This window comes from Lissotriton helveticus, chromosome 4_1 (genome assembly GCF_964261635.1).
Source record: "Lissotriton helveticus chromosome 4_1, aLisHel1.1, whole genome shotgun sequence".
Classification (NCBI taxonomy): Eukaryota; Metazoa; Chordata; class Amphibia; order Caudata; family Salamandridae; genus Lissotriton; species Lissotriton helveticus.
The window spans coordinates 29,438,022-29,460,360 of record NC_136063.1 but is presented as its reverse complement, the minus strand read 5'-3'; the positions used below and the strand labels follow the sequence as shown (position 1 = coordinate 29,460,360).

Here is a 22,339-nt window from a genome sequence, read left to right as displayed (position 1 = left end):
GTATGACAGTGGAAGGGCTCTCAGATTACATTTTTGAGCTTCTTTTTAGTTGGCCTTATGTAAATACTGGGGACGAAGGATCATATGTGGTCTCTTACCCGCTCAGGGCAGCTTCAGCAGAACTTCCAATCAATTGCGGCTTCTGTTAACCTTCCTTGCTGTGCAGAATTGAATCTGTCCGTGAAGGGTCTCTTTCCTTCAGCTCCAGTCAGGCTCAAGGTACCAATCTCTTCTGGCTAGCTCGCCCAAATGTTGCTCAAATAAGAATTTACATTGAAAAAACACAAGAAATGAGGCACTTGACAAAATTGGAACAGTTGGTTTAATTAAACACTTACGCCGGAAGCACAGTTTCAGAAGCGGGTCTGAGGACTGTCTCAAAGTACAATCAACCTGAGCGAGCTTTTATTCAGGTTTTGGGTATCGTAAAAATCCTTCTGGGGATCCTTGTTTGGTAAAAGAATGCAAACCTTTTCTGTGGAGCTGTGAATAAAGCCCCTGATCACAAATGCAAGTGTGTCTAAACCTTCCATGGACACAATGTGTGCCAGTGGGTGATGCGTCCAGATGTTCAGCATGAGGGGCATGGGTTCACTTTGTGTATACTTTGTGTACTGTGTCCTGATTGATTGTGTGTTCCTAATTGCATGTAGCATCTGACTTTATGATATTTTGGAAATGTGCACACCCCTCAGGCCATGTGTACTTTATTGGGGGAAATTTCCCTGGACCATTCAGGTGTCACTGCGCTTATCTGGGGGATGGACCAAAGTTTCCTGTTCATGCATTTGTCTGCAGGTTATGTGCTATCTCTCCTGTGACCTGTTAATCAGTTACCTTGGGCCTGAGTTGTAGAGTCTGGCTAACCACATACTACTGAGTTGGGGTTGATGGATAGTTCAAGAATGGCAAATTTGATAATAGTGATGTGATTTTGTTTGTACATGCGAGTGAATTATTATTAAAAGCATTGGCATCAATTTTAATAATACCAAAGAACACCATGCTTTTCGCACCTTTGACATGATCCTCATTTCGAGGGAGAGCTGGCATTTACTTGGGCGGCATTATTAGTGGTTGCCCCCAAGTTGCCTCTGTCTCTCTCTGCTTCAGCAGGTTTTCTAAGCCGATTGTCGCCAAGACAGAGGTCTGCCCTCCTGCTAGGAAGTGCTATCACTTCCAGATTATGGAGACAAAAGACTTGGGCAGGAAGGAGGTCACACCAGGAAGGCTGGTGAATGACCCATCAGGGCAGTGAGCCTCAAAGGCCACACCACCTCTGATATGTAAGTGACTTGTCTGCCAGTAGAGACAAAGCCCCCCCATCCCAGGCACTCATGTTTGTGAGTAGGCGGCAAATTAGATATTCATGAGACCTACAACCCCCAAAGGCTCGCCACACCTCTTGGGTGGGCTAGTTGGACTGTACAGCCGAGGATTGCTCATGCCATCTTGAAAAATCCCAGAAATAGTGGGTTGTGGGTAGGTTGGTGACATATACCACCTGGAAGTGGTCAACTCAGGGTCAGGTAAGCAGCAGGATCAATAGCCCATTGGCTACTGACCATCATATCCCTAAACACCCTCTACATCCAGGATTTAACGTGCAGACCTGACATCAGAATTCCAAATCTACTCTGAAGAAGAAGAACAAAGAAGAGACCAATATCTGCACAAGACAAGTCTCCACAAAGAGAACTAACAAAACTCTGCACCTGTGGCTTCCCCCCTGCACCCCATGCACTACAACTTGCCACGGACCAGAGAATGGTTCCAAAAGGAAGGTGAAGCCATCTGTGACTGAAAGGCTTTACCATGACTCCCTAAGACTATAGGTTCTAGTCCCCTGCAATCAGCAGGCATAAACCACTCTTCCAAGGACAAAGAAGGACTGTCTGCTGGACTCTGTCGAGGACCAGCCCAAAAGTAACTTGCCACGAGCCTTCTGATAAGGATAATTCTGAACCTCACAGAGTCTCAGTCCTGTTCTGCATTTATAGGACCTCTAGAAGATTTGCTACATTGCTGCATTTGACAATGGTGTAAAAGAAGTCACATTCACAATTATAAGCGACTAACCTCCACAAGGATTCTGAATGCTGTGAGCTTACAAACTCTCATTGCAAGGTTGCACGGATACGACAACTGCAAGTCAGAGAGAGAGAGAGTACTACTCCTCTCCGTTCAGAGAGAGAGAGAAAATTTAAATGGCAAGCATTGTTAAGTGGGTGCGGATATCTTAAATACAAGAGCTGCCCAGCCGGGTCAGGACAAAGGATCATAGTCCTGTAAAATCAAGGGTTCATTTCCTTGTTTATTAGCCTTGTCCACATGAAACAATCATCTCATTCCTGATCATGACATACATATAACATCAACACAAATGAGAGGCCCCACTCTTAAATACTACACAGATTTGCCAGGCAGAGCCATCAGGCCGTCTATATTCTGGGATGCAGGGCAAATGACTGGTACTCCATAGTAAAAAAAAGCTGCCACCAACCTTTAGAAGTGATGGGACCTTGCCGTGACTCTGCCTCCATCCACATTAAAAGTAGTACAAGTTTGGATGGACCTGTGTGTGTGTCGAGTCACCTCAGCTTTGCCAATGTTTGTTGCTGCTTTGCATGACTCATGTGGCAGACTTCCTGATTTCTATGGAGAGGATGATAGTCAAATAATTAATAATTATATATCTGTTTTTCAGTGAGCATCAACAATGTCACTATTTTGGGAAGATGCTCGCAATGACCAGGAATTTATGGAGGACACTGTTTCGGATGTAATGGATTATGCTTTGATGCAAGGACTTCTTTTAAGAACCAAGGAGCAACCAACCAAATCTGAGGTAATCACTAAAAATAACAGTCATTCAAGAGACAGTAGTACTTTTCAGCCAAGCACATCACAGTGTATCAACATCATTTCTTTCTGCAGACTATCAGTATGGTATTTAATGTCTCGTAAAGTCTGGTTGTTAACGTATCAGTTCTAAGATTTCGGAGCAGCATGTTTTATTATGCATCAATGCTGAAGGGCATTTATGTTTCCTTTTATGCTTTTATGGACCTTATGTCAGTATTTTTGTTGTGACTTTTTGAGACTACAGTGGACTGTAAAATTCTTGACACATAGTATGAAATGGCATTGTACCCTCCCTAAAGTGACTACCTTTGGAATATGATAGCTGTAAAAAATGGAAAATCTACATCTTTTATCCTGTGTCCTTTCTTTCTCTCCTCTCTTCTGTTGTCCCATATGATGTTGAGTTGTAGCCCCACCTGCTGCTAGGATGCTCCATGTTTTTTGAAGTTATGTCCACATTCAACTTGAGAAGTTTGGACAGTCATACAAACATAAATACTGCCCTTACCACAAAGGATAATCCCTCACTGCTATTATCTAATATGTTGCTTGGTGAATGTTAATCTGACAGTTTGTAGTGGGAATTAAAAATGTTAATGGTTTCCCAGTTCGTTGCCCAGTACATTTCTTTACAAAAACCTTTAATATTCGCCATGGTGCAGAACTTGGACAATGATATCATTAACGGCTTCAAAATTAAATGCTTCTCTATAATGCATCCTCCTCATTAGGACAATTCGGTTTATTCCTCAAGATGTCACTTAGTTCACGAGCTATGTAGAGTCTAATGTGATAGATGGGATTATGAAATTGAACATATTTAAAAGCATCTATTTGTAGTACAAATTAGCAAGTTAGCACATCTGCTTTAACAAGTAGTGCTGGCAAAGCTGGTAACGCTGAAGTAATTTAATCATTAGATTATTTTTCACAAGGGTGAGTGACATTTATTGACAACTAGTGTACCAAGCATTCATATAATCCTTTATGTGATTTTCAGTTCAAGCTACATGATATGCAAAGATCTTTGAGCATGTATCAGGCAGGATACAGCTCTAAAGCCTTATCCTAATGGAACAGATTTATTTTACAAATTTCTAAATGCACACAATGTGTTTATGTTAAAATTAAAGTTGACTATCAACAACAAGGCACTGCCAAGGTGACCATGTTTGCTCCCTCTTATGTAACCTGTTTATAGTGTTGTTTGCAAGGGAGCATGTGTGGTCCGGAATGGCAAATATTTGTCACCAGTAACTTCATAATATTAATTATGAATGATTTAAAGGGTATGCATGGTTCTAAATGTATTCAAAACCTATTTATGTCTCTCTCTGGGTACCACTTGTAAACCCTATATCCCACGAAATAGAGAATATCCAATTTGTGGAGTTGATGACCAGTCACATGTCACAACTAACTTGTAGATCCTAATGTTGCAGCTGAATCAACGCTGTACCAATTTCTTTCCATGTCGATGACAATGAATATGTCCAGGATTGCTTGTGCTGCTGAAAGCCGAAATGCGTCGGAAGAGTACAGGGATATGAGAGAATGCGCACAAGATAGACGTCCATTTGCATTCACATGGATCATCTTGTCAGATAGGGGTTGTTTGGATTTTCTGTCGACTCTTATGAGTGGCTATTTTTTCAAGCTAAAGAACACAAGCCTACTAATACTCTCTGCTCATACAGCAACATAAGATAATACATTTTCAAATTTACATTGATTTTGCATGAATGGTAACTGGAAATGAAGCTAACACAAGATTTGCTGTTTTAGCTAATGCACTATATTTAACATTTAACATATCAATGGAACATTAAGTTGCAAAAACAAAAGAAATTAGGTATGATACTGGTCTTATCCTCATGTTCAATAGCATTTGTTAATGCTGCACAACTTGAGACACCAATCAGGATCAAAGGTTAATACAGGATTCTCATGCAACACTGCAGAGGCCAATAGACAGTTGTTAAAGCACAGCATTGAAGGCATAACTGAATTTCAGTACGTAGATGCATGGGACAGTAGAGGGGCCCAACAGAAGTCCAACAATACAAATAAGTAATGTATAACTTTCCCTAGCTACTACTAATGTGAGTCCTCTAAAGACAGCTCTGGCAGAAGTAGAATAATTCCAATTATCTAAGAAAAGTGTTTGAGGTGATTCTGCATGAGGAAGATCATGATGCACCACAAACAGAAAGTGCCAAAAAACACATACAAAGACCCGAACCAACAAAAATAATGGGGTTGCCCTGTGTCCTTCAGAGCCTGGCCATACAATATTATAGACTACAATGCAATCTGTTGGGTGAATTACCAGCCATAACACAAGTACTAAACCAAAACAGATGAGCACAGGTGTAGTACAGAGCCCAAGCATACGCTTCCTTTCATCAACAGGGAAAAGGTCAAGCACCTGGCAATGCCCTGGGTTTAGTTTATATAGGCTGCCAGATGCACAAATCTTGCAGTGGATCCTCATATCCTTCTGTAGTCTGCCGCTCAGATGGGCCATACAGTCACTGCTTTTGGGCTGCCACAAGGGGAACGGGATTGACAGTGCTAGTAATGGGTGGTAACAATGGGGCACAACATGTCACTTCACAATCCTGTGGTTGAAGGGATAGCTGCTAATGCCCAGGACCAGAGGTGAGGTGGGTGAAACTAAGGGTGAGCACCGGTTACAAGCCATGACATTGTTGATATCTAATACATACAAATGTCATTACCTCAAATACCATCTTTGAGTTCATATTATGTGCTCCTCGTAAAAAATGACTCCAAGTAAAGTGAACACAGTTAAAATAAAATGTGGATTACACACAAGCTATCAGACATTATGATCTTAAACATGTTCTAGCCACTCATTTCCTAGATGCTTATGGAACCTATTGGCTCAAAGAGAACACATACTACGCCATTGATCTTTAACATACCTTCAAAGGGGTCAATAGCATTCTATTGCTTAAAATAACAGAAGTTAAAAAAGTTACCACTCAGAGCTCAATTAGTCACAATGTTTTCTTAAACTTCTAAGCTGCTATACTTCTATTTGACTGACCATGAACAAGCACAGGCTATGGCAATCATTCCTGTTTGCAGGCCTGAGTGATGGTTTGTCCAACCCATCTACTAAAGTTGAATAGAAGGTTGTTGCTATTGTGCATTGCAGCAATCTAGAAGGATTTGTACTGTCCAGCCTACATCCAGATGGTTTAGTAACTTGTAATAAATCTTGTGGCCGATGGAAAGGACCAAATGCTCATGACAATGGACATAAAGGAGAACCCTAGCAGCAAATCATGGACAAGGTCTGAGCCCTACTGTCTGGTTCAAAATGCCTAGAGACAAAGGAATACTCTGGCAGAAGCAGAAGCCTTGAAAACAGAAGGTTCAGTTTTCTAAATACCACGCTAATGTAATGTCATGACAAACCCACGTCCTGTGAAAAAAACATTATTAAGGATCATAGACATTTAGTTATTATACTTGCAGATGTTACAACATTGAAGATGGAGAGGTATGCTGTCCGAATCATGGCTTATTAATTAGAAGAGTAGTGCTAGAAAGGGTTGCAGCTTGGTGAGGAGTAGACCAGCATAGGATCAAGAAAAATCTCATCTGCCCTTTACTTTACTTTATTCTGGGTGAAAGGTGGATGATGTTTCAGAACTGCGAACCATAGAGATAGAAAATGGAGGTGGGAGGTGCGGTAGGAAATGACAAGTGGATGACCGAGGTAAAGGCCGGGTGGGTTTGAGACAGGAATGTTACAATTAAAGCTGCTATACGGTTGAGTCACAGTTCATGAGCCTGTTCTGGTGACAATTGTACTTACCAGTACTAATCTCACTCATATTTGTAACTGGACTTCCTTCCAGCTGGACATAGGCTCGGGATATGGTTCATTCAGATAAACAGGCTTGCTGGCACGTATTGGTAGAACCTCCAAATCACCAGTGATGCTGTTACTGCTGCTCTCAATTACTAGACACACACCTCCAGTTCCAAAATAGTGATATATAGATGGTCATAAAGCAAATCCACTCACATAGCTAATCTTTTTGGGTGATGTGCTTTGATGTGTTACTTTTTGTCTATACAGTTCAATGAATTTGAACAAGGATCCAATAACTTGTCTTAACACTTTCATACCTTCTGCCATCTCTTCTTTATAAATCACTGGAATAAGTCTAATGTCAGAATATGTTGGGTCTTTCTTTGTGTGAAGAAGCGTAATTCAATTTATAGTTCATGTGGTCATCGTAAGGACATGTTCATTAATTGGACCAAGTGTTTGTACAGTTTTTGCAAGGACAGACCTGGTTTAATTGTGCATTTTCCACTTCAGGTGGTGAATTACTTTCCAATTGCATTGCTTCCTTCTCCTGTGCCGAAAGCTCTCTTCGATGAAGCCAATGCTGTTCAGCAAGATTTTAACCTGCTCGTGGACCTCGTTAGCCAGGATTATGGGTTCCTGGAAGGAGCTCTTGAAAGGTAACTGCAGGGATACTTTGTTTCACGTATGAGTGAGCTCTACCAGTGCCTGTGCACAAGGTTATGTATCTGTACATGCTTAAAGTGCAAATCTATCTGGATAGCCAGGGTGTGCAGAAACAGAAAGAGTTGAGAGATGATGCAAGTTTATATACACCAAGCGGGGATTTCAAGACAGAATTACATTACATGTCACAAATTTACAATTACACTTTGCAGGAAGATTAATAGGTTCCTATGGAGGACCACATGCTTTTCAATGAAGTTCCAGAGCCAGGATTATAACCCAAGCCTGCAATTTTCAATGCTCCCTCATCGTCACTAGATCATATAGAAAAGACCTTCTTGACCTAGCCCTCCCCTATTTACAATGTGTAGGAAATTAGCACCAATCTGCATTTTCCATATTTTAACTTCTCTTCATCTTTTACAGCATACTCCAGTACAATAGATCCTTTAGTGTCCATAGGTGTACTTTTCATGGTCTATCTCGCAGCAGCTATACATTGTTCACAACTGCAGCTTACTGCCTGATCCAGAATCCTATAATTGTTTTCCGCCCCCCTGTGCCACTGCCTCTGAGGTATTGAGCGGGTTAAGAGCTCAGGGTGATGGCCTGCGGATCTTGTCCTGGAACTTGGCCGGAATCAAAAACAAACTTGCCCTGCCCAGAATGGGGGTGTTTTGTGGATAACCTAGATATTTGTATATTTCAAGCGACCTGGGCGAGGGATAAATTCCAGAGGGTGGGTTTTACGTCTTTTAACATCATGGCCACTACAAGGGGGAGACCCTCCAGTGGATTGACTATCTGGGTAGGTACACACTTTGGCTGTAGAGCCGAGCAGATGACACCTCCCACTAACGACATTCAATGTGTCTTGCTGACATTTCCCACAAAGACAAAAATAGCTTTAATTAATGTGTATTTCAGACCCATGAACAACAGACAGGAATCTGTAATCATAGACCACTTGGGGTGTTTCATATTAACCTTGGATCCAGCGATCTTGTTGATCATAGGATGTGACTTCAATTGTCAATTTGAGCCACTTACCGATCCTCATCTTTCCACACCTACAGAAGAAGATCTGCATTGGTCAATACCTGACCCGCTGATTACTCTGATCAAAGTATGGTCACCACTGGGGCTGCAACTCCACTCACTTACTTTGGCCCTCTCATTGAGGGCGTGTAACAAGAGGACTAAATCCAACCAGCCAGGACAGTATACATTTAAAAGAGAAGGACAGGCCTCTTTGTTTGACTATATCCTGGTGGAAACCAGATCCTGGGAAAAGGTCTCCGACTTCTATGTCCAGCAGAGACAGGACAGTGACCACAATGCCCTAATAGTGATCTTGAAAATAGGAAACTTGGGTAGGTCCAACCAGGCACCCCTTACTACAACTGAGACCAACGCATTAATACTATCTAATAACAGAAGGAGAGTTAGATGGAATAATATCCAGCAATCTCTCCCAAAACTGGCAAAAATTTACCAGCTAGCATTACCTATGTTTGCTGAAATGTGGGAGGTAGGACAGGCGGAGGCTCATACATGGGGTCGAGATAAGGCACTCAAAATACACGAGGAGTTAACTGCAAAATTGACTGACTTATTCTACCCGGTGTAGCAAACGTGGGAAAACAAACGTCCCAAATGCTTGTGGTTTAACGTCAATTGTCGTAAAGCCAAACAAGATCTACTGGATGCGGTGAAAGCGAAGGTTCGGCCCCAAATTAAACTTGCCAGTGCTAGGTATAAAGGAAACATCCAGCAAGAAAGGAAAAACAGGGAACTAGAGCGGTGGGAATCCCTTAGGTCAGCCCTGAATGCCAAAGATTTGAAATCGTTCTGGGCAATAGTAAGTTCAGGGGACAGGGAAGGACGACCAGCCATAGAGCCTAACATAGCGACAAAGTCTGGGAGATGCATTTGGGTCATTGTATCATGGGGAAGATGGTGGACATGTTACCATTGGCTCAAAGAGCTTTCCCTTGGAGTTCGAACAGGAAGGGATGTGGAAGATCACCATGACGGAAGTGCCATCAACAATCTACATTGTAACAAAGTGCCAGGTCTAGATAAATTTCCAGGGGACCTCTTCTAGGATGAACCCAAAATTTGGGTCCCTCATCTGTGTGCCCTATTTAATCTTATCATGAAGGGTATGGATCCCCCTGACACCTGGCATGGAGCAGAGATAGGTCCCATATTTAAAAAAGGATAGCCACTTCTACCCTCAAATTATAGACCCATCAGTCTAATTGACATCACCCAAACACTGATGGGACTGGTCCTTTTGGACAGCTTACAGGGTTGGATAGAGGAGGAGGAGATCCTAAGTCCCTATCAGGCCAGCTTTAGAATATGTGAACCGTAGACCAGATTTTCAGATTACAACTACTGTCCTGGAAAATGGTGATCATAGAGGGTGGCAGCCTCTATCTTATATTTGTCGATCTGAAGTCGGCCTTTGACCTTGTACCCAGGGAGATACTCTGGAAAGTATTAAGTGACCTTAGGAATCAACAGTACCTCCTCAATGTGCTAGTGAGGCTTCATTTAGGGAACTATGCTCAAGTAAGATGTGGAAAACACGGAGAACTTTCAGTATATTTCCCCATCAAAATGGGAGAACGCCAGGGATGCGTTCTTGCCCCCACTCTATTTGTCTTTATATCAATGGACTCATAGACCACCTAAATAACATCAAGGATAATGACGCCCCTCAGCTAGTTTCGTGGAAGGATCCCGCGTTGATGTTTGCAGACGATACTTTGCTACTGTCCAAGTCGCCAACGGGTATACAACACACTCTTGTTGGCTTTGCAGAGTTCTGTAACATGAGGTGCTTGAAGATCAACCTAAGTAGGGCCAAATATATGGCCTTCAATCCCCCCAAAACCACTTGTCCAAATCCTTCCCTAAATGGTACACTCCTGGAAAGGGTGGGGATATTCGAGTTTCTGGGTATTACTTTATCAGAGCACTTTGATTGGGGTCCCAGATGGCCACGGCGAGATTAAGGTTAACTGAAACCGTGGGTGGGATTATGAAATTGCACAGAACTTCTACATCCAAGCCAGCTGCCCCTGTTGTGGAAATATATAAAGCCCAAGCAAGGGGGGGCACTCTATATGGGGCGGAACTGTGGGGGCATTGCTCTTCTTCTAACCTTACAAAAGTGGAGAACAACTTCATGAGGAAGTTACTGGGCCTTCCTTCTAGCAATCCCCTAGTTCCTCTCCGCATAGATTTGGGCATGAGGTTGATTAATGAAGAGATTGCCCTTAGGCCTATTACATTCTGGGGCCGGGTGTGGGTGACTCCAGAGTTGTCCTTCTACAAAGCCGAGCTCAAGGAGATTCTGTCTATTCCAACTACCAAGAAAATATTGTGGCTTTGCCACATAACGGAACTCTTTGTTAGGCTAGGCAGGAAGGACCTCTGGAAAACCCCCGAGATATCATGTCCATCGATTTCCAGGCTGGATCTAGTGCAACACTATAGGCAATCCAACTTAATGTACCTACAGGAAAGCACCACTGGCGGTCGGATGACAGTAGAGTTCCTACAAGTAAAGGATGTATACAGTAAAGAACAGTTCCTGGATGTGATCTATCCCCCACTGGCCAGGAAATTGTATATGCAATTTAGACTTGGGAACATTCCACTAATGAACCACACTAGCAAATGGGCCACAGAGATCAGGGGAGATTGTCCAGTGTGCAATTAGAGGGTAGTCTAAAATCCATGTAGTGTTTTTCGGCCCTGCATACCACCTGCCTCGCAAACGCTGGTTAATTCAAATATGTAGAAATCTAGGGTTTGAGCGTTTCTTAGAGGCCGACCGTCTTTAAATAAGATACCCACCCTCCAATCGTATTCGCTGTATTACACTGTTTACACACTACGTGGGCCATGCAGTTGGGCTTCCTAAAGTAACATTCTGGGATGTTTAACGTAATGAACTGTAAAAGGTCACAATAGGGTTCAGCAAATAGGGAACCTTGCGTCTGCCTTCCGTTTTACTCATTGTTTTTAATTGTGAATATTTTAGTCTGTCATTAACCCAATGATAGTTTTTTAATTGATTTTAAGAGAAGCGGAGGATGCCTTTTTATAATTTGCGTGACTGTAGATATATGATTGCGAGTGTGCACACATTCTATTTTTTTAATGTCTACTGTGTTTTTGTAATGATGCACTTTTATTGTCCTAGTGGCCGAAGTAAGGTTATTGACTGACTGTCTATAATTTTTTTTTGACATCTTTGAATCGTGCGTTGTGGATTTTTTAATCTTTGAACAAGTATTTCTGTGTTTCTTTAAAGAATTGATAATGCTTTATGGTGTCACGTCATGTACCTTCAGCATGCCAACTAAATGTTTGTATATCTATGATGGTCGTATCATTTATTAGAGTTTAGAAAGGGAAGCAATGAGTGCTCTATCATGTCTGCACAGATCCATGTTACTCTGAACACACCAGGCACTATGTGGTCTGATTAATTACTATTTATTAGAATTTGGGTCTCTAGTTGGCAGAGGTTTGCACCCTGTCCAAACAGGGACCACAATCCTAGTCAGGGTAAGCTAGATACACACTAAAAGATAACCTGTGCTCAGCCTCTGGTAGCTTGGCCCTGAGCAGTCGTCAGGCTTATCTATAGAGGCACTGTGTAAAGTATGTATGCAACACACACATATGCACACACACTAACACTTTGTAAACACCACAAAAGAACTGCACAGAGGTTTAGAAAAAATACAGAATATTATTATGAGAAAATCAAGACTAAAAGAACCAACCTCCAATTAGTAGATCTGGAGTTATGATTTTTTAAAGAATACACAGAAATTGTGCTAAGAAGTCATCTGTTCAAAAAGGTTACTATAGGTAACGCTAGACTGGGGTAAATTTAAAGTCCAGGACGACCACGATGGAGGCCTGAGAGAAGTTTGAAAGGCTACTTGTGTGGGTGGTACAGCCAGTGTTGCAGGCCTAACAGCAGCATTTAAATGACAGGACCTGGGTATATGGTATACCATTTTACAAGGGACTTACTAGTAAACTAAATATCCCAATCAGGTATGCACCAATGTCACCATGTTTAGGGGAAACGTGCATGGACTGGCTAATAGTCCAACAACAAGTTCACACAAAAAATGGAGGTCAGCAGGCAAAAAGTTGGGGGAGACCACCATAAGTATGACTGGTCTAACACTATTAATTTCCCACAGCTATTAATGTCCTATCTATAGCTGTGCTAATTAATTTAATGTCTTTATTACTTCTGGAAATCAATCCCTGAAGGTAAGCTAACAGAGGGATCTGGTATTTGTACAGGTTGAACCTAGCCAGAAGGCAGTAGATAACAGTACACGGTCTAAGACAAAAGGCAGTCAAAGAATGGGAACGGTAGTTTTGTGAAGTGATTGATAGAGCATCGTATTGTAGTGTTCATTGAGGATTTGAGTCCTCCGATCTTTTTTTTTTTTTTACATTGGACCATGGTGATGTGGCCCTGATAGATACAGGGATATAGTTCCTGATTTTTGATGCATAGATGGAGAAGCCCTTGGATCTGATTCAGTAATTGTCTATTAGTAAGGCCTTTCTAATGTCAGTTCACACAATTGAATAATCAGGCAAAGGGCGTAGTTATCAATAGTGCAGCAGGTGCAGGTGCACTGCACCCAGATTGTGTGGAGCCTTTTTCACCCCAAGAATTGGCTACCCATTTTTACTAACAGACTATGGTTAGGGAACTGTTTCCATTCTTGTGTTAGGGTCCATGACCCCTTTTTATGCCACTGAATCAGACTGTAGGACGTAAAGGTGTATTTCATCACTAAGGAAAAATGGATAGAAGACCTAGATATGCAAGTCATTGACTAAGAGCCTGCACTCCAAATGGACCTGATATTCTTTAGAGCTCACATGTTTCTATTGGAATTACATTTCAATCACTAATCGATCTCAACTACTTTAGATATGTCACTTCCTGCTGATAGTCATGACTCCCAAAATGCACTGCATCAACTGATGTGTCTCAATGCAATATTGATCAGTGTTGCCACACCAGCAATTTCAAAATTGCAATAGGCAGAGGTTGAGTGGGATTGCTTGTGAACATTAGGATGCTGATGCTGGTGAACCACTGTATATGTTGCTTATCCAAAGGATTAATAAAAACACCCGGTAAGGGAACACAATTTTGAGGAGTTCCTAGTTAAGGAGAAGAATGGTGAGAGATCCTTGCAAGTTAACATGAGCATGGGAATGTAGGCAGTAATGCTTCATGTACTGATAGATTTCTATGTGGCTTCCCCTTTAGTGCATCCATAGACTAATGAATCTCCAAGGCCACTATCTGATGAGTCCTAAGTGGAACCATAGTTATGCTTGTTTTGTAAGAAAATGTGTTTGTTTTGTAAAGGTGCAGGGGTTCAGCATAATGTGTAAAGCTTAGGACAAACAACACCATAAAACTATAATCATGACATGAATCAGTAGTACCAATAATACATTAAAATGCTGTTATTCACTATGGGTCTGACTCTCAAATGGCACTCAGTAGTAAATGTTGTAATACTACAAAGTGTTCTATAGAACATACCATACTATGCTTATGCTTATATTTATGTGTACACATTTCTCCATCACATCTATTGAGTCTCTGCACATATAAGCAAAGATTTTAGTAGTCAATATGGGAGGGACACAGGGGAGTAGGTGGTAAAAGAAGAATGCTTACTACTAAAGGGATCGTATTAGGAAATATTAAGAGGGGTTTAGAGAGGGTTTGGGAGGGGTTTATGGTGAGAAGTCACCCACCCACATAAGCCTAAGCCAATTGTATTTTCTGAGGTGGAGATATATAAAACTACACTTTTGTAGCTTCCATGTGGAGTTTGTGAATATCAAAAGTAGTAAACGTACCTCAAAGTGTAAACTTAACCAATATGTAACTTACCTTTGTGAATCAGGACCACTATTATTAACTTATGACAAAAGAATGGTGAGTTCTTCAAGATAGTGGCATACATATTTGTATTTGTATCATTCCTAGAGACATTCTGGTCACTCAATATTTTATCAATAATTACAACAAGTGCATTCAAATTAAAGGATGCCTGCATAAACTCAAATGACCATTATTTCTTGTAATCCAGTGAAAATTGTTTTAGTTTGGTCCACACTGTTCACCGCTCACATTGTTTTGTTGTAAATGAAACAATTTAGTCACATTGGTTCTCTTATGTCCATTGAGTAGTCAATTTGATTCAAGTGATTTTATTTATTTGCAATAATGTAATTGCTTGGTTGGGAAAAATACAGTGAAATGTATAACCATGTATTATATTGGAATAAGCCAAACAAATATTATTGAAAAGACCAACAGGCACTCTTTCAAATATGTTGAAACAGTACCTATTGATTGCCCACTGGAAAGTCGGCTGAACTTTGCAGCACAATCCCTTTGCCGGTCAGTCTACAGTATCACAGTCCACAGTATGACTGGCACAAAGAGGATTGGTTGCTGCTATGACAAAATATTCATCCATATTTTTTGAATGTTCAAAGTGGTATATATGATTCTTTAACTTAAAGCTCTTAACCTTAGAATGAGTGCTCTACTAAAGTACAGTGTGCAGCATGGGTAGCTTGCATTAATGGCAGTGGTTCTATTTTTCGAGTGTATACTCAGGTTTGCAAAATATAACAATATATAATGCTCCCAAAATAATCCTTTTTTTCAAACACATGAGAAAGAATGGATGCATTATTTGTGATTTTATTTTGAAAGCAAACAATGTTCTCAAAAGAAATGTGCAGCTTTAAGAAATGGTTGAAGGTTTCAGGCAGGGTTGCTAAATTCTTGTACAATTTTTTTTGCTTTCAAAATGAAACCCATTGTAAAAATATTTGCAGATTTACAACTTTCAGGAATTCACAAGTATTTTCAGAAGTACGCCTGAAAACATGCAAAAGTCACAGGTTTCCAGGAGTATTTATTCATAGGCCCAAGTGGAAAAAATCACCCCGCTTGCAGATTTGGCGGAACTCAGGAACTCCGGACGTAGCGCAGAGTTCCGACTAAAGTCCCCCATCCAGGGTTTGACAGCATTTTTTTTTCTGTTGGCATGTGTGGTGCTTGAATTGGTGCACTCTGGCAAGCGCAACTAGATTTGTTAGCTGCTCACAAGTGCATTGCAGATTTTCTGGCTGCTAGCTTGACTTCTGGCCACGACGGTGCCTTCCAGCGCCTTTTTTGTGACTGTTGGAAATGGGATCCCTGGCTGGCCAGGGCTTTCGCCAAAGTCAGTCAGAGACCACCACCCCCAAGTCAGGGCAAGGGAGTTACACGCCAAGATAACCCCTACTCACCCTCTAGGTAACGTGGCGCGAGCAGCAAGGCTAAACTTGGAGGCGATGTAAGTTAAGTATTTGCGCATGCACCCCAGCAACAACACCCAAAGGCCCACCACAAAGGAAACTCCACACAAGGTTATATAAAAATAGCCTTTGTATTACACCAAAACACATTAGATAAAACACACTTTACAATGTGCCAGAGGCACGGGCAGAATTTACAAGGGATTATTTACAAGACAGGGCCACCTGGACCACTGTCAGGAATCAGCACTTTTAGAAGTAACAATACAATACTTGTAGGCCTAGAACTTAGAACATAGCCTATCAGACAGTACCTTCCGTCCTGGTTGCACGGGATAATGCGAGTGACCTCCTTAGTAAACTTGAGCGGGCGATCCAGCGAAGCGGCGCGGCTCAGGGGAGAGCGGCGCTGCTCGAGGCTTGGACGGGCTGCCGGCACGGTACAAGTGTTTCTCTGGGGCGACCAATGTGTGCGGCTCAGAAGAGGAGGGGGAGGCAGGATGCGGGCGACCCAGCGAAGCGGCGCGGCTCAGGGGAGAGCGGTGCTGCTCGAAGCTTGGACGGGCTGCCGGCACGTGCTGCCGAGGGGAACGAGCGAGGCACACTTCAGCGAGGCCCCAGGGGCCCAGGGAGATCAGACAAGTCCCATCAATTTGGCAGGGAAGGCACCATAGAGTCCACTGGTCCTGGGACTCTGGTCAGGGGGCAAGCTTAGTATCAAGCCCTTGGGATCACTTATAACAGAAGATCACTGTAACACAAAATAGGACATAAAGCACAAAACCAGTACCCACTGGTAACTGGTAAGTCCCCCCTACGCAATCCTAACCACCCTAGGAACAGGTCACGCAGCGAACCAGGACCTTACTAGCACCACCTGCACTAGCAAGAACAACCACCTCAGTATCACAATACAAGTAGGGGCATAGACCTGGGGACAAAACACATGACGCATCAACACACGTTCAGCGGTGTAAGGAACAGGGCACATAATGTATCAACAACACATTCAGAGGTGCAGAACACAGGGTGCGCAAAACATACTACACATTGTACATTTCCTAACACCCAAAAGCAATAGGACATAGATCACAACAGCATCTAAGCCTCAGTTAGCGCATAAATCACCTTTAGCGCAGAACTCACAAAGTCCAGGTTGCGCCACTGCGCCAGAACCTAAACGTAGCAGCTGCCCACTACTTGCTGGGCAGCTGAGGGACAGAACAGGGGGCCTAAACGCTGCAGCTGGCACTAAGTGCTGCGCAGCTGGGAAAAGGCCAGGGATGAAGGAGTGCGCCTCACTCCTAAGTCCAGAGTACATGTCCCTCCTAAAAGCAAAATACCTAAACGGTGCAGCTGCCCACTACCTGCTGGGCAGCTGGAAGACAAATCTGCGCCAGGGGCCCTCACTGGCCCCTCAGGAACCAAACTGCATCCAAACTGCGCAATAGGTTGGAGCCCTCTGGCTCTGGAACATCACTTGCCATCGTTGGAGCCCTCTAGGCTCTGCACACACAGGTGCATTTTTGGGAGCCCTCTAGGCTTTTGAAAATACTGGGGCCTCGGGGCCATGGGGCTCTCAATACCCAAATTGCCCAAGAGCCTCTCGTGGGCTCTAATCAATGACTCACTCCGACGTTGGAGTCCCCTCCGGGTTCCCTGAGGCAATGGGGGCCATTCTGGCTTACAAAGACGTTGGGGCGGCCCACTGCCATCCGGGGCCGCCCTGAAGGCTGAATGCGCCCTGTTGCCCTCACACACCCGGAGCTCCCCCCCAAGCCAGCTTCTAGTCACCGGCTCGGGGCAGGACAAGGACGGCAGCCCCCCCCCTTCACTCACCGGGAATCGCGGGTTTCCCTCCGGTGGAGGGACTCCTGTCCGGGTGCGGGCACTCTCGCGGTACGGGCACTCTCCCTGTTGACGGCCCCGGGGCTCTCCATAACTCACCTGAGCCCCGGGCCGCGGGACGACATCTCCTGGCCGGCTGTTTGTTTCTTTTCCTTTTTCCCCCGGTGGTAGCGAGCAGCCAATCGGGGCACGGCGGCAGGCGGGACTTCCTCTGGCAAACCGGAAGTCCCGCCCCGGGTCAGGCACCGTAGTGCCTGACTTCCTGTTTTGCGGTGCTCGGGCCGCGGCGGTGAATCTCGGGGGCTTTTACAAGGGGTGGCACCCTCGAGAGATTAAATAAGCACTCGAGCGAGGTAGGCACTCGCTGGGGGTCAGGGACCCCTTACAGAACGGGCAAATGCCGGGTGGGCACCGGCTTGAATGAACAGCGCTCCCAAGCGCTGTGGGCAGAAATATAGCGCTTCCAGCGCTATATGCAGGATACAGCGCTCCCAAGCGCTAGGAAGGAAATACAGCGCTCCCAGCGCTATGAAGGCACAAAAAGCAACAAGGCCATCAGTAATCCAGTAATCAGCAGTCCAGGGGCTGGCCAGGGCTCAGGGAGGCAAGCCATCCCTGAGCCCAAGCAGCAGCACGCCCCTGGCAAGATTCAAGTTGGGAACAAGAACATTTTTCAAGAGGTCACAGCCTCTTTTTATACAGAGCAACCCTTTGTCTGTAGGTGCAGGGTGGGGGCAGAACCAGTTGCAGCTGGTTCTGGAGCACTCTTGATGGCCCAACCACCCATTCTATTCACTGGCAGGGCTTGGGTCATCAGTCACACCACAGGGGGGCGGAGCCAGCATTGTGTGGGGAAAACCCAGCCCATCCAGGACACAGGTACACTCCTCCCATACATCACTCATGCTAATCTCACACTCACCACCGGGCAGACCCATCCAGACTTCCTGGAGCCTGGCATGCCAGCCAGCTCCAGCCAATCACACTCCAGCACCCTCACTGCACACACACAGCCATGTCTAGAAGTGGCCCTTCCCCACTAGACACATACAAGCCACACATACCGTTGCGCAGCATTCACTCCCACGAGTTCACACATACCAAACTCGAGCCTGCACTCCCCACGCATCAGGAACTACCAGGGACCCATACATTCCCCATGCATTCCTATGGGAGGGCAGGCCTATCTCACTCCACGCACTCAAGGAGCGCACGCACTTTACACTGCGCCACAGTGTCAAAGTGCGCAAAGGCCAGAAATCACTATAATTTAAGGCAAAAAGTTCAGGGGTGACCCTGCCAGAAGGCCCAAGTCCAACACAACCCCCTTCCAGCCAAAACGCAGGGGAGACCAATCACCACCGTGATGGACTTCCCTGCTTGGGGCGATAGAACACGGACGCGGGCCCGCAACGCAGGGACACCCTCTGGTTCTACGCCAAGTTGATCCATAAGACAAGCACATCCTTAAAAAAACACAGGCCCAACTAGGCTACCCCACTGGTACTCCTTAGCTGTCCACGGCTAGGACCAGGCCCTAGGCCACCCAGATACCACTGGTCCATGCCCATCCACAGAGTGGGGGGTAGTAACCCCTGGCCTACAATAGCCATTCTCCACTCCCTTTCTCAGTGTAGTTCCAAACTACCACTGATCCTTCAACCTAGGGTCCGCACCCTCAGGCTGACCAGAGGTCACGGGCAGGAATGCCCCACCCTACCTCTATTTCTGAAGCACCCTCCAGAACACAACTCTCCCACCAGTTTAGGACCTGACTTCCTCAGCAGCAGTGACCACAGTCAGACCAGCACAAGAACGGTGTAGTAAGGCGTTGCACTTTGCGGGTTGCCAGATGCGGCGCAGGCGGCGGCTCGCGGACCGCGTCGAGACGGGGACGGCGAGCGGCATAGACTGCGCGGCCGAGGGCAGACGCGGCTCAGTGCGGTGCCTACAGGACACCAGGCTGGTCATGACAGAGTCACAGCTCCCTTAACTGGTTTACCACCTGGGATTCAAATTCACCGGATGCACAGGGGTCAGACTTCCTCTGACCCCCTTCCAGAGTTCTGCACCCTCCCACTGTAGAACAGGGTCCCTCCACTTAAGGTAGGCCCCACCTGCTCTCAGGGTAGTACCACAACACTCAGCCAAGAACCCTAAAGATCCCTGCTAGACCTGTACCACCCCTTCTGGGAAACACAGGGTCTCTTCACTTAAGATGAGCCCCACCTGGGTTCACAGGGGTACCCCTAGAAGACAAACCGGCCAGGACACTGGCTACAGTCGCCCTGCCGTCCAGGACAGGAAACACCTGAACCTGGCTCCCCAACCTAGGGACGCTACCCTTTGGTTAGATGCCTGGCGCACCAGGACTTCTACAAGTTGAAAACAAAAATCTAAGACTTTCTCTCCTCCTTAAGCAGCAAGGCAACCACTGCAGGTCAATACCCCATACAGCTTACCCGGTTCCTTCTCGTCAGGCAGGAGTTCCCTCTTGTAACTTCAGGACACTACATACAGTTGCCCTTACGTCCAGATCCGGAAACACCGGCTACTGGCTCCCCAACCGAGGGACGTACCCTTTGGTCAGATGCCTGGCGCACCAGGACTTCCTTGAGGGTGACACAACTAATGTGTCGTGTACAAGTCTGCCTGACACTCAGGACAGAAGTGGCCTCACCATGGTCACTCCCTGGCGACACAACCCTTCTGGCTGGCCCCTGACCCACTGGCTCTTCTACTGGGGAACCTATCCCCCTCGCACCCCTCCATCTGGACTTATGCACCCTCCCAACTGGAGCGGTACTGCCAGACACCAGAACTACTGGAACCCTGGTTACAGAGGTTCCACGTTCTCCAGACACTCTGGAAGATCCTCCTCAAATGACCTATTGGTACAGCCTAGGCCCCCGACCTGATGTTCCCTTCAAGAACAATCCAGGCCCTGAGACTGGGTTTCGGGCACCTGGAGACATGCAGTCCCACCCACTCCTTCTCCTCTTGAGACAGGACGTGAGCCCCTACACCGAGACCTAGCTGGGCTACACTGAACCTCTTCCACCACGCTGGGCTGGAAGACACCTCAGACACTCCTTTTGGAATCACTCCATCCCATATGCCTCTCTCCTCCCAGAACATTACCAACTCCAAAATTCTGTCTCTCAACAGACCACAGAAATCAACAAGCAGGCTCCACTGTCTGCAGACGTTCTTGGGAAAAGTTCAACACACAGGACTTAGGTATCTGAACAAAACTAGCATTCAGCAAGCTCCCCATCCAGAGAACTCACAAACACATCCAGTGCCACACACCATTCATCCACACACACCCCTCCCCAGACTGGTAAGGCAGTTTCTACCACCCCTGACTTCTCAACCTGACCACACTTGACACAGGTACCATTACTCCAGGGCAGGGACGGGGGACATATGCACTGGACACACTCATGCTGCCACCACTGGATCACACCCTTCTGGTGAATCCAGAAAACACACTGCACATAGGGGGATGATCTACCCTCCCGAGCTAGGGACACCTAACTAAAAGTGCACGAGAAACACATTTCCACAGAAATGACATTTTTAGCAAACTCCATACAATAATCCCCAAAATGTTTTTATCTAAAATGTAGAGTTTTGTGGTGCAGCCAGCTGCTACTAAGGTACAACGCAAACACAAATCCTTATCCCACCGCTTGCCGCCAATGTTGGAAATGGGATCCCTGGCTGGCCAGGGCTTTCGCCAAAGTCAGTCAGAGACCACCACCCCCAAGTCAGGGCAAGGGAGTTACACGCCAAGATAACCCCTACTCACCCTCTAGGTAACGTGGCGCGAGCAGCAAGGCTAAACTTGGAGGCGATGTAAGTTAAGTATTTGCGCACGCACCCCAGCAACAACACCCAAAGGCCCACCACAAAGGAAACTCCACACAAGGTTATATAAAAATAGCCTTTGTATTACACCAAAACACATTAGATAAAACACACTTTACAATGTGCCAGAGGCACGGGCAGAATTTACAAGGGATTATTTACAAGACAGGGCCACCTGGACCACTGTCAGGAATCAGCACTTTTAGAAGTAACAATACAATACTTGTAGGCCTAGAACTTAGAACATAGCCTATCAGACAGTACCTTCCGTCCTGGCCAGCCGGGGATCCCATTTCCAACAGTGACGCTGGTGAGCGTAAATGACTGTGGCTGCATTTTGAGCATATTCTCTACTCAAGAAGGAGCTAAATCTACTCAAAAATACATTTTTGACTTAATATTCTACTCCAAAGGGATGTCCGGTCAAGTTGTTTTTTTAGTGTTTTGATTTTTTTTCCAAGAAATAGGAAGTGTCCCAGAGAGTATAGCTTCCTATTCCTGTCCAGTAAGCTCCTCCAAGTGCTATTTCTATCTCCTGGTCACTTTTCATTTGGATTTGGATTTGAATTTGGAACTGGAAAGATCAATCTATTTGTCTGCTGCAAATATACCATTGGATTCGAGATCTTTGTTTTTGTACCATCACAAATAAGTTCAAGAACTGTTGTGTAAGGGTGTTGCTTGTTTGATTGAGGACATGGAACATAATGTATCTATACTTTTAGTCAATTTGAAAAATGCATTGTGTTGGGTGGCCTGCAGTTTCAGTAGGGGCTAGTTAATTGTTTGCATTTCATTTTTTATCTCTTGTAATGGAAAGATGTTGCATAAGTC

The 22,339-nt window shown here is 44.9% G+C and overlaps 1 protein-coding gene across 1 annotated transcript in view; it reads left to right on the top strand.

Annotated features, from left to right (window-relative positions):
* Positions 1-22,339, top strand: part of LOC144828297 (glutathione synthetase-like) — a 560,445-nt gene that overhangs the window by 49,870 nt on the left and 488,236 nt on the right. Inside the window, exons 2-3 of the mRNA XM_078686380.1 lie at positions 2,708-2,848; positions 7,229-7,374. Coding sequence (XP_078542506.1) covers positions 2,720-2,848; positions 7,229-7,374 — 275 coding nt within the window. The 5' untranslated portion in view covers positions 2,708-2,719. The remainder of the gene's footprint in view (positions 1-2,707; positions 2,849-7,228; positions 7,375-22,339) is intronic.